At 36.0% G+C, this 12,710-nt stretch overlaps 1 protein-coding gene across 1 annotated transcript in view; it reads left to right on the top strand.

The window, feature by feature from the left end:
* The window catches only part of LOC132201160 (uncharacterized), a 128,540-nt gene that overhangs the window by 20,470 nt on the left and 95,360 nt on the right, over positions 1–12,710 (top strand). Inside the window, exon 4 of the mRNA XM_059627103.1 lies at positions 8,690–8,735. Coding sequence (XP_059483086.1) covers positions 8,690–8,731 — 42 coding nt within the window. The 3' untranslated portion in view covers positions 8,732–8,735. The remainder of the gene's footprint in view (positions 1–8,689; positions 8,736–12,710) is intronic.

Raw genomic sequence — 12,710 nt, 5'->3', positions numbered from 1 at the left:
CACAGATTTCAATCGTTCTTTCAAAACTATAATTCATTGTAAATATTTTTGTCACTAGTTGTTGTTGTTAAATATTTCTCTAGCATTGCGTGACGCGTGCCCTCATTACATTTGTCATGTGGTTCCAGCACAAACTTTCTCTCTCTTCGAAATTGGAAAAGCGTGTTTCGGAGGCAGATGGAATATCAAGGGAAAAACACTGCACGCGCGGATAACCGTTTCAGCATTGTTATTCAATTAAATTTCAAGCACGCCCGATGCTAATCTCGGAACAAATTTTCTGCCACCCGGAACACAACAAATTTCGTTATTAGAGCAGCGCCTTATCTGGCGAGCGCGTTTTTAAAATTTATTAAGTGCGTGCGCGCCGACGGGTGAATTTCATCAGGTGCCGAGTTTTATCTCTCTCTGCAAAAACGCACCAAAAACTTTGAGTGTGTAAATCACTGAAATTTATTATTCGCGCCAAGGCAAAAAAGTGGCCGTCGGTGAAAAAAACTCTCGTCATAAACGTCGGGTCTGCAGGAAATAATTCATCATGCCGCGATGACGACGACGACCAGCCAGCGAGAGAGAGAGAGATGGATAGATTCGCGCTCGCATTGTGCCTCCATAGAAAGGGCGCTTTTGGACCCACTCGGCGAAAGACGAATGAATTCGACGGCGCAGCAACATTATTATATTATTATTCGTCTGGTAGGACGAGCTGGCAGATTTTTCTTTCTTCCTGGCTCTCTCCATTACTCGTTGGCCTCAGCTTTTTCTTATCTGCCCGAGCCGAGCCTCCACATGCACCGACAGAGAATTGCAAAGAATGATGATGATATACCTAGCGAGGACGTCATCTCGAGAGCGCGTGTACCGCCAGATCTTCCTCTTCAGCATGCAAAAAATCTTATATATTCCCACTCGGCCTGGTTGAAGAGCAAGAGTGGAAGTTCGAATCGATAATATGCGTTGTGCCGACGGCAATTCATTTCCTGCCCGTGCAGGACACGCGGGACAATTGGCAAGCGGGCCCATTTCTATTCATGCACCGACTGAAATTGTAGGGATTTAGAGGTAACTAGAAAAAAAATAGCTTGCCTTTAGACAACTTTTAAATCTTGTTATTTTAATTTTTTTTCTTGTGGAAGCTAGAAAATAAAATGTTCAAAACATTTGTGTAAATGTATTTATTTTAATTTATTATTTATTTTATTTATTCTGTTTTAAATTAAATATAGCTTTTAAAATTATTTTATTTCATTATTATTTATTTTATATATTGTCTTTAGATATGCATATTTAATCTATTTATTGACTTACACAGTCATATAGTTAGTTAAATTTCTGACAAGATCATATCGAGCTGTTGTCATTTGTTATTTCTAGTCATTGCAAAATTAAAAAAAATCACGTGATATCTAATATAATTTGAACAAGCAAGAGGGGTTAAGGGAAATGGATTTGAGACCTTTTATTTGATCCAATTTGATCGAAATTAAATTTTTTTAATATTTGAAAATACAAATAAATTAATAATTTCTTAAATGCTAGAGCCAAAATTGCAAAAAAAAGTATCAAAATTGATCTATGCTCGGCAATAACCGGGATAAGATGACAGTTAATGCTAGCCAATGTGATCAATTCCGTAGCCGACCAACGAGTTCCATTGTTGAAAATTAAAGCATTTTATTCCTAACAAGGGATGTTGAATGAAAAAAGAATTGCTTTATAAAATATCAATGTAACGGAAATATCTTTACATTACTTACAACTTAAAGTAAATTGATGATGTGCCAATGAATTTAAAAAACATATTTTTTTAGAGCAATTTTATTAACCAAATTATAAATTGGTGAATTTTTTCTTCAAATCAGTAAGTATATAAATAATTTATAATGACAGCACCTCAAGGTTTAAAACCAATCATTGACTGCTCCCTGTTTCAACCCTTAATTGTAGAAATAAGAATTCTTCATTTTTCATCAATTATGCGTCAATGACGAACTTTTGTTTCTATTCAAATTTAAGACTAAATTTAAATAATGGAGAAACTCTTCAACCTTATAATATATCGTTTTAGTTAGATTTTTTCCCTTTGAGGACAGGAAAAAAACAAGCTTGTCTGTCAAGCACCACCGAATTTACACCGATTGTGAGGCGGTCGAGTTAAAAGGAGTGCAGCTGAGCGTGCATCTCTCTCGCGGTGGCGGGACTGGAGCGAATTCCCAAATGATTTATATTAAAAGCATTCCTTCGTCTTACACAGGGAGATAAATTTCCGTCCGCGCGCGTCTTAACGAGACGTACGAGCGGCGCAAAGAAGAGAGAAAGAGCGCGGCAGCTGAAAAAAAGAAACTTTGCCGGCGACGACAATTTGAAGTGCGCGCAGACAGACAAATTTAATTTAATAAAGTTGGCGAGCAATAAAACTCGCCTCTGCTGAATGTAATTCTATTGTTTCTGCGAGAGTCCTTTATTCATACAATCTGATATGAATGACGAGAGCGAGTGCAGGCCCATTGTCTTCGTTAATTGGATTTAAACCGGCGAAACTGGAAAATGACACTTTAATTAAAAGCCACGGAAGTATTAAGCGACTTGTTCATAAGTAAAAAAAAATCGTGCGTGAATCTTCTGGTTGTTAATTAATTTCCTTAGATCAGAATTACTCTTTTGTAACAATAAGTATTTGCAAAGAAATTGATTTTTTTTTAATTTAAAAGCCCAAAATTAAAAAAAAAATTGATTGGAGTCACATTGCCTGAATAAATTTAGGGGTTGAATTGCAAACAGCAAAAAAAAATTAGAACTAAAATAATCTTTAAAATATATGATTCAAACAGAAATTTGTACTAAAATAATAAAATATATAAATCATTTTTTAATAAGAACTTTTCAATTCATATATTTGAAAAAATCAAGGATTCGGAGTGAGGAATGATTTGCAAAATTATTTTAAATACGATAAAACTTGGCTAGCCCATAATATCTGTTGAAAATTGTTTGTCTGTTGAGCCCAACGGCCATTTCATCCTGTCTGTGGGTATCTCATTTCGGAAGTCTATATTGCTAATTCCGAGATCGATGACCGAACACTGGAAACGGTTATTCTACTCCATTCTACAGTCATTCCACCATCAACATCCTAACTCCATTCGATTCCAGTTCTAGTGCATGCGAGCAAACAGAGAGAAGGATAACCAGCCGCACCCATTCAATATCTCATCACAATGGTCTGGCAACGTCAAAAGCTGGTGCAACCAACCTCCTTTCAAAAAAGCATTTCAGCTCAGCTGCATCTCTCTCTCTCTCTGAAATTACTTTTCCTATATATAAAGGCAACTTCTTCTCGCTCCATTCACCCTTTCTGCACTTGACGCATTTTCTCGCCCGACCTCGGGTCAGTCAGTCGCTGCTGCTGTTTATGTACTTTCATAATTCCGCAGGCGGCGCCGCGTGCGATATTGCAGCCTTATAAGATGCTTTCTTCCTTCCTTCCGAGAGAGATGAGTCGACGGATGGATCTTGCCTGCCACCCACACGTCTCCGCACTTATTTGCGACTTTATCATTCGCAGCACGAGTCTCGTCCGACGACGCCTGACCTCGCTCTTGCCGAACAAAAAAGTAGTGCCTCGGCGAAAAAGAATGAAGCGTGTGTAAAACGAGCGTGAAGGACTTGGCCGAGAAATTGCAGCTCGGAAATTACTCTCGGCCTTGATTTTTTTTCTATTACCATAATGCCACCGTCGCTGAAATTAATTTTTGCGTCTGCTTTACGTTCTATGGTTAAATAAAAACGTGACCTTCCTAGCTGAATAAAAACAATTGCTTATAAATCGCAAAACTTGCTAGCTTGCTTCAATGTTTGCAGATCAGCACAGAGACAAAGTTTCAATTCTCAAATCTAATTTTTAATAGCTATCCAAATGTTAAAAAATTCGTAGTTTTCTAATTAGACCCCTATATTAGCTTTCAGTGAAGTCTTTTACTAAAATAAAGCCATACATATAGTATGAAAATATTTTATGTGTCTGTCATAGAATGTATCCTCTCTTCAATAATCGATAATATTAATCATTATGATATTTTTTATAAATTTCCAAAGTATTGATGAAATTTAATTTGCAAATTGATTTCAATAAATTCTTCACGTGCTTACTATTCACCTGTATTGCTTTCTGATGAATTTTTCGGACAAAGGAATCATGTTGTTCTGACAAATTATACCTCATGCATAATTTTCTGAAAAATGACGAAAAATATTATCTCAATTTTATTTCTGATAAATAAGCGGTTTCCGTAAGTTCCGTTTAATGTAAGGCAAGGGGAGGATTGCAAAAAGGTTTCGGTTTCATTTTAAAAGTTGAAAAATACAATGTCGGTTTTTATTTCAAACCCCATAGATATTTCCAGGCAATAATGGAATTACTCCCTTAATAATTTTTAGTATTATCAACGTGACATTTATTCTTTTTAGAAATTTTTTTAAACATTACGGAAAAATTTGAATATATCAGAAACAGAATTTTTTTTTATTAAATATATTTTAAATATTGCTTTAAAAAATTCAATAAATTTAAAGTAAAAAGCACCACTAAATTTATTGATTTTATTTGGCAAACAAATAAATTAAATAATATATATTTTTTATATTGATTTGCTAAATAGTCTACAAAAAAAATATACTTCATATTTTTTAAATCCAATTTAACATAGGACGCTTCTGCATAATTTTTTTCTTCTTTCCCTAGCTCACATTTTCAAAAGTTTCTTCCCCTTTTATTTTGTTAGTCAAAATATTTACCGAAATTAATGCAATCAGAGAACCCACGCGAGGATGTAACTTTGTTTTTATAAATATCATTTCGTATAAAAATATGCACCCCTCTCCACCCAATATCTTGTGCAAACGTCAGCCTGCTGTGTTCTGCTTTGATAAACCCCTTTCCCCGGCAGCTTTTTTCCATACTCTTGTGTTGATTTTTTCTGCCGTATAATTTCGTATGTAAATGCAGTAGTTTTCTTCTTTCCCTTTGTTTGTACATTTGCCTATTTAAAAAAAAAGAAACGAGCGGCACAAGCCCTAATGAATTCGACGACAAGCAGAGCTCTTTGGCAGAAAACGTCGTCGCATTAATGAACAGGAGAGCTTCAATTAGCCGCCAGCAGCGGCTTTGATTACAAAGGGCGCGAGTAGGCAACTCGATTCGCACAAAAATTCAGCTAATAAAGCTTTTATTTGTGTAGCTTCCTCGTTTCCGAGTGAAAGGGAACCAGATTTTTCCACCTGACAAATCATAATTGGCGTAATCAAAGAAGCCGCCTTTGATGTCTCATCAGTTGGAAGGAAAAGACCTGAAAAAAAAACATTTTTAACAGCAATTATGGAGTGGAGGATGCCAAAATTGAATTTCAAGCCAGGTTTAATAGAATTTCCTTCTCATAAATGAGCACACGTGAAAGTTTTTGTTTTTATTTTTCCTGTGCAAGAGAAGAGGAGCAAGTTTTGCCGCACTGTAGAGGCCTTTATACCCTGAATATAACCCAAGTTGCGAGCGAGAGTGCCCAGAAAGCAGCTTTGCTCGGCCAGATAATAGTTTTGCTCTCTCTGCTTGTTTGGCCGGTTTCCTGGGCGAAAAGCCGATATGGGACGAGCAAAGGGTTTAAGTTCGTCCGCCCTTGAAGCACAGCGGCGGTCCGAAAATAATTTTAGGTGAAAACTTTGGATAATCGATGGAGCGGCCAGTGAGATCGTAAAAAAGTCGTTCATTCATTACGACCGTGGGAATGTTAATTGTGTTTATTTTAGGTCCATGGACAGAGAAGCTTCAAGTCCGGTTCCCCGAATGAGTTATTTCTGAAACATTCGGGGGAATTTGTCAGCATTCGAAAGAAAATCGGACGCCTCTGGCTCGTTTAGTGTAAAAAGAGAAAGAATTATTTATATCTTCTCGTTCTTTCTCCTCTCGTTTACGAGCTGCCTAATGCTATTCGGGCACAAAAAAGAAAACTAAAAGCGAAGGGGGAATGACATTATGTGTAGGTATACATTAGAGACGAACATAACCAGCAAACAATCGCCATCAATAAAAGCTAGTCCGACACACGCGGAGGTGGAATTTCAAACAATTTATAAATGAAAGCAACACGCACCTTTCGGAGATATCACGATAGTTTTTTAGTTTTTTTTCTCCCCCGTACTGAAATTCGTAGATGCAATTACTTGAACCAGAAAAAATGACAAGCTCTTTCGCTAGAACTGTCAATTTGCTCCGAATTTTTTTGTAACATTTTATTGCAACGAAAAACATTTAGATTGCACTAAAAAGCAAAACCTGGAAATGATATTTCGGACCTTTTAGATTTTTTTTTCATGAATTCAAACTAACTGCAGGTAAAGAACAGTCCTCTGCTTATATATGTTTATCAAATTAAATAAAACGAGTGCAAAATAATCACTCTATTTGGGTGCTTTTTAAATATCAAATTTTTTTTTTTAATAATTTTCAATAAGCTATTATAAAATTTAATCATTGAATTTGGCCCCACATTTGGCATTTAATTTTCCATTTCCTAATTTTCCAATCAATTTATGAACTGCAGAAATAAAAATTCATTATCTTGAATTTTGTTTTGTCAATTGAATATCTGAACTTTTAAATGGGAAAAAAGAAGAAAAAAGCTCTAAAAGGCTGGGGGAAGTAAATTTTTGAAGGTGCACAAAAAATTATTGTTTTGAGAAAGCCAATCAATTTTTCCATTGTTTTTGAAAATGATTATGTTTTTTTACAATCATGAAGCTTTTCAGTAAAAAATTAAAGGCACGGAAATTTCGGATTAAAAATATCTTTTAATTTTACCTTCAGATAAGTTATTTGATTTTTCTTTAACCGACTGAAATAAGTGATAAGAAGAAAAACCAAGTCAACCAAATAAGCTCACTGCGGCCAATGGGGTCTTCATTATGTCGGAAGTTTTAACAAAATTCTTGCTAGTGGTGGTGCCATTTTGCCCAGCAATTCCTTTCTTTTCAAATAAATTGTTTTCAACAATTGAATGTCAACAATGTGATGAAACAATTTTGAAAAACAAAACAACAATAATAAAGATTAAAAATGAGGGGAGAATTTTTTTTCTTAATTATTTGTTGCTTTCACAGTTACAAGTTGGCGAATGAGCTGTTGCCGGTGCCTACAAAAGACTTGATTCTGGCGGAAACTCACACGCACTGCGTTATATTTTTTACGCAGTCGTAAATTTTGGAGCTACACACATGCATGCATGCTTAATGCATTAAGCGTGTTTTCCAGCCACACGGCAAGTTGATACTCTTTTCGCACCGGCAGCATTCATTGCGCGTTTCCACGGTGCGAAAACGGGCCTTCTGCGTCGCCGGTTGGCTCGTTTCGCTATCGGCCGGCCAAATTTTCGCCGGCCTTCATTCACGAAACACGCCGACTTTTATTACGTTTTTACGCGACGCCAAACATGTTGCAAAACACGCAAGAGTTGGACTTTTTTATATTTATGGACTGCACGGCCGCACATCGTGTGGCACTCAAAAGTTCCCTCACTCGCTTTTTTCGAGCACATTTATTCCCGGTCGGCGCTGCTGATTCAAAAGCAATCATCTAGAACGCGCGCGGCTAGATTTTTTGTCACCCTTTCAAGCTTGAATGCAGGTTTTCATTGCATTCCATATTTCTCTTCTGTTCAAAGCGAGAATTTTCAAAGGCCTTTCTGACGTTCAGTATTTGAATGCTTGTTTAATCCTGGCCAAAACATGAAAAAGGTGTTTTAAATTTAAGCATAGAATTAATCATCCTAATTGAATTTTTATGGAATTTAATTGAATTCAGAAATAAACATAATATGAATTAAATTTTGTCCTCATATTTATTGACAGCCAGATTTTTATTTTCAATGTATTTGATAATTTTTCAATCGACGCTAGTAATTCTACCACAGTAATGTAATATTTTTTTAGTTCCCTTTTAATTCAACTTTTATTTTCACATTTTTTTTAGGCGAATAAACGCTTAATTGCTGTTTTAAGAAATAAAAAATTATTATTGAGGAAAATTAAAAAGAAAGTCGAGATTTCTATTTAATTTCTCATTTTCTTTAATTTTCTAAAAAATAAAAATTAATTGAAGCTTTATAATAGATTTTAATAGATGTCAAAATTAAATTTTTATTCATCTTTTTATTTTTGAAAATTTTTTGTAAATTTATCATTTTTCTAGCTAATGTGTGCATTTAGCTAGTCAGAGACCAAAAATTATATTCGAGCAACGATCAATCACTCCTATAAAAGGTCAAGTTTTCATTTTTCACATCAGCAAGACTGTGGATGAAGCGGAATGATTATTACTATGGAGGGTAATTGACTCGCCAACTGGTCGGCGGAGGATCAATTTCAAGTATGGCAACCCTTTAATTAGCGAAATGAGGCGGTGCGTCGCCGGCTGCAAATTCGTTCGGGCCGCGCGCTGCAAATAGGATTAAATCATACATTATTAAGGCAGATAACAATGCGCGCGCGTCTACTTTATATAATATGAGAGAAGCCATTCTACACCGCACTCGCTGATTACGCGAGACTCTTGCAATTCGATGAGCCATTTTTCATCCGAGCGATAATTACACACGCTGAACATCGTCATAGAGAGAATTAATCCCAGGATTTCTTGTTGCAGAACTGCCAGAGGCCCCGTCGCTTGTCAGACTCGACGCACTGAAAAGGTGAGTGGAAAAATGCAAATGGGAATAGAGAACGACTAAACGGGGGCAAATTTGCTCTCGGGGCGAAATGTGTCAGCTCTAAAATATTCAAGATTGGATTTTGCTCGAGTGTGCGAACAGAAAGGCTTAAAGAAGCCAGCCGGCTTTCGATTTGGCCGTTCTTTTCTTTCTCCTCTGAGAGCGCCGTCATTCTTTCTCTCTTTGCCTTGCTGATGTCCCTCGAGGATCAGAATCCTTATTTTCTCGACTTAAGCCCAAGACGCGGCGGACGTGTTTTTGCTCCCGAGACCCGCCGTTTCTGCATAGCGTTGGGACAAATTTTTATGATTCCCCAATGCGGCGAATAAAAATCAATCTTATTGAATATGAACGCCGCTCTTATCAAAGAACAGAGGGTTGAAATTTAATTTGTAGGTTCTCAAGATGGTTCAGTAATTGACCCGAGACATTTTTCCAGCGAAAATTTTCCATAATATAAAATTGGCCTCATCCCTCATCAGAGGAAATACAAGTTTATGCTTATATTTATGATAATTGTTTCATTACAACAGTAACAGAACAGTAATATTAAAAATCGTTTAAAAGATGAATCATGATGAAAATGGCTAATCCACCATAATAATTCTTATAAAATTTAAATAATTAAAGTATAAGTTGTGCTTTTCAGGAGAACAAAAAAGATATAAAAAAATAGAGGTAATTATTTTAATTTAGAGTCGATTAACTTAAAATCACTCAATTTAAACAATAATATATTTTCAGTATTCCATGTTTAATAAGCTTATTTAAATTGATATTTTTTCTGAACAAAACTACAATAAAGTGCAATTTTTTCTAAATAATTATATATTTACGGAAACTAGGATTGTATGTATATCATTTTGCTGTAAAATGTTCTCTTTTTTTAATGTTTTTCTATTGCTTCAAGAGTAGAAGGAATTCTTGAAGTTAATTAAAATAAATGAATTTAAGCAAGTCTCTTATCAAAATGTTTGACTTTGCTTAAAATCTTTCATTGCTGGTGCTTGTTTTTCGCCTTGCGCTTCAGTCTCTCTTTCTCTCTCTTGGCTGTATGTACGTGAAAGGCTGCCAAGAGAATCTCACTTTCGTAGTCTAATGTGGCATGCACTCAACCTATAGTGCTCCTTGGAGAAAACTTACTTACTTGACACTGGAGCTCGACGGGTACGCCTAATCCGATTGCTTCCGGAATATTAAATCGAGTTTGAAATTAGGATTTAGAATACACAAAACCAGACGTTTGGCGCAGAGATAGAAATGCGAAGAAAAAAATCGACGCTTTTATTTCAAAAAGAGACCTTTATATTTTCCCCCGAAGAGATTATTTCCTATGCGAGTCCCACAGACATTTATATTCATACTTTTCCATTTTTCAAACTTCGAACCCCAGATGGAATCTCTCTCGCAGGGAAATCAACTGAAGATTTCGGTACGATTCTCCGACACCATATAACTTTCCGAAGGGGAAAATATACCTTTTTCGTTTTATGCATGGTACACTTTAATGCACTCGGATGCAGTTTTTTTTTCACCCCCCGAAGTGCATAAACTAGAGAGATAACACGCGGCAGACAAAGTTGCGCACCCAGGGTCACACTCGCCACCGAGTCCTCAAACATACATATCTGCACCGCCGGTGGAGGAGTAATGTTGAAACAGGGGGAGATGCGGGAGCGAGATAAGGCCGAACGAAAACCTACTCTCTCTGATGACAAGCGCCGGCTTTGAAAACTCTATTTAATCATAACTCTCTCTGCTCCCTTTGCTCACTTGTTCGCCTAAAAGAGAGAGAGCGTAAATGAACTTTTTCCAATTAATCTCGCCCAAGCTGAAAAAGAGAAGAGAAGATGCGTCTCGGTTATTGATTTTATTCAAAAGAGAACATACAAATTTTATAAGTGCTTCAAAAAGTTTCTCTTTTGTGCGTTAAAATAATCATATTCTACAGCGTTTTGAAACTTTTACATGGTCTATTCGCTTGCAAAGACGGAGCTTTCTGTGAAGTTTGATTTAAAAAAATGCATGCTCGCTCGAAAGGTATATAAAATAAAATGACGCGGTGCGTTTTTTCCCAGAAAAAGAAGAAAGAAAGGATAAAAAAGTTCTGAAACGGCGTCGAACAATACACACCCAGCGACAAAAGTATTAAGCTGGGAAAGAACACAGTAGGCCCCGTTGTAATACACATGCGACGAGCTGCGCTGCTGCCGGTGTGTTTATAAAAACGCAATAAAACTTAGTCGCTTTGTAACAAGTGCAACAACACTAAACCTAGAAATAAAAGGAGAGAAAAGCTGCACAGTCGTGATTTTTTAATTTCGTCAGAGCTCCGTTTCAAGTACGAACATAACCTCTATTTGCACTCGCTGAAATCAAATAATCGTCATTAAAACAAAATTATTCATAGAGTTAATTGAAATTCTATTGCATTAATATTAAGTTGAATAACAGATAAATTCAATTCGCTTCAAATGAAGATTATATATACATGTGTATAAAATCCATTTAGTTCATGCATCATTTATAAATCGTTTGAAGTAGAATAATTCAATAAAATTTAATCAATCATAAACTAGCAAAAGACACCGCCAAACATCCTATTTGCATTGTTTACATACTTTCTAGTCATTATTAGTTTCTTTGAGCACATTTATTTATTTTTCTTCTATTATGAAGTTAAAATTGTAAACTACATCCAAATTCTTAATTAAAACTATGAAGTTTAATAAAAATATTTAAATAAATTAAAGATTAATTAGATCAAAAAATAGTTCTATTATTTTAAAAAATACACAAAATAAAAGTTTAATAATATATTGGAATATTATTAGTGTTTAAATTTTATAAATAACATTCCGCGTGATTTGTAGCGAAAGACGTTTGAAAAATTTATGAATTGACACTTATGTAATCCTAGTCACCCTTTGGTGCTTAAGAATGTGGATGACACAAATTTGACAAATGAGCAGCGGCAGGTGTCTTCGATTCTCTACCCGCTGCTGGCCTTTTTTGTTTGGAAATAATGATTAATTATTGTTGTACTACGATATCCGATGCGCGACTGTGCTCATTTGAATAATCAATTTGTATTATGTATGTCAGTCGCGAGAGAAATTATGATGATGGGAGCGGGAATTAACGCTTCCTGGGGCAAAAACTTGTCAACAGCCGTGTGACCTAAATTGCAGACAAAAAGCCATTCTTACATCCCTGAGTAATTTGCGTCAAAGGAGGAAGTAGTGGAGGCAACTGCGTGTTTATTCAATGTAAGGGAAGGAAAAATGTTCAGAAATACTTTTCTAATTATTCTTGAGAGTTTCGTTAATAAAAATAGTTATTAGAGCAGAAATTTTAATCCCTCAATGCAGGCCTTTTTCTCAAGAAAGGAAAAAAAAATGAGCACCAGAGGTGAAAATAGAGCGGAAAAACAAGAGAAATGGAAAAGCTCAGCCGACGCAAAAATGCGGTAAAACACAAACATTTCCACGCAAATGGCATCCCGACGAAGATTACTTTTTCCTCCTCCTCTCGGATGTGCAAATTCGAGTCTCAAGCGAGGAAAATCAAAGCAGCCTGGATTCAGCGAGCGAATCAGTTGGGCCAACTTGCCCAATTTCCCAGAGTCGCCCAACTACTGCCTGTGATAAAGCATTCCCTTTCTGAATCGCTAATGCTAATGTAGAATTCACCACGCGTGGCGCGCACTGCATTTTCCCATACGCGGAGAGAGAAACTTGGCCCCCTGTTTACGTCACAGCACCCACTTAACTTCGCAAAACACGACCGTTTTGACGCACAATTTGCAAGGCGCCCACTCGTTAATTAAAAATAAACAATTAAGCCGTGGACTGAAAGTTAAATTTCAGTGGAAATGTCACAGGTTAAGTCGTTTCTTCTAAGAAAATTAAAAAAAAAAAATTGGCAATTTAATTCCATTTCAATGTTGAATTAAAA

This window comes from Neocloeon triangulifer, unplaced genomic scaffold (assembly GCF_031216515.1).
Source record: "Neocloeon triangulifer isolate White Clay Creek 2 clone unplaced genomic scaffold, ASM3121651v1 ptg000014l, whole genome shotgun sequence".
In the NCBI taxonomy this organism is placed as follows: domain Eukaryota; kingdom Metazoa; phylum Arthropoda; class Insecta; order Ephemeroptera; family Baetidae; genus Neocloeon; species Neocloeon triangulifer.
Note: the sequence above shows the minus strand (reverse complement) of the source record. Positions and strands in the feature narration are given on the sequence as shown.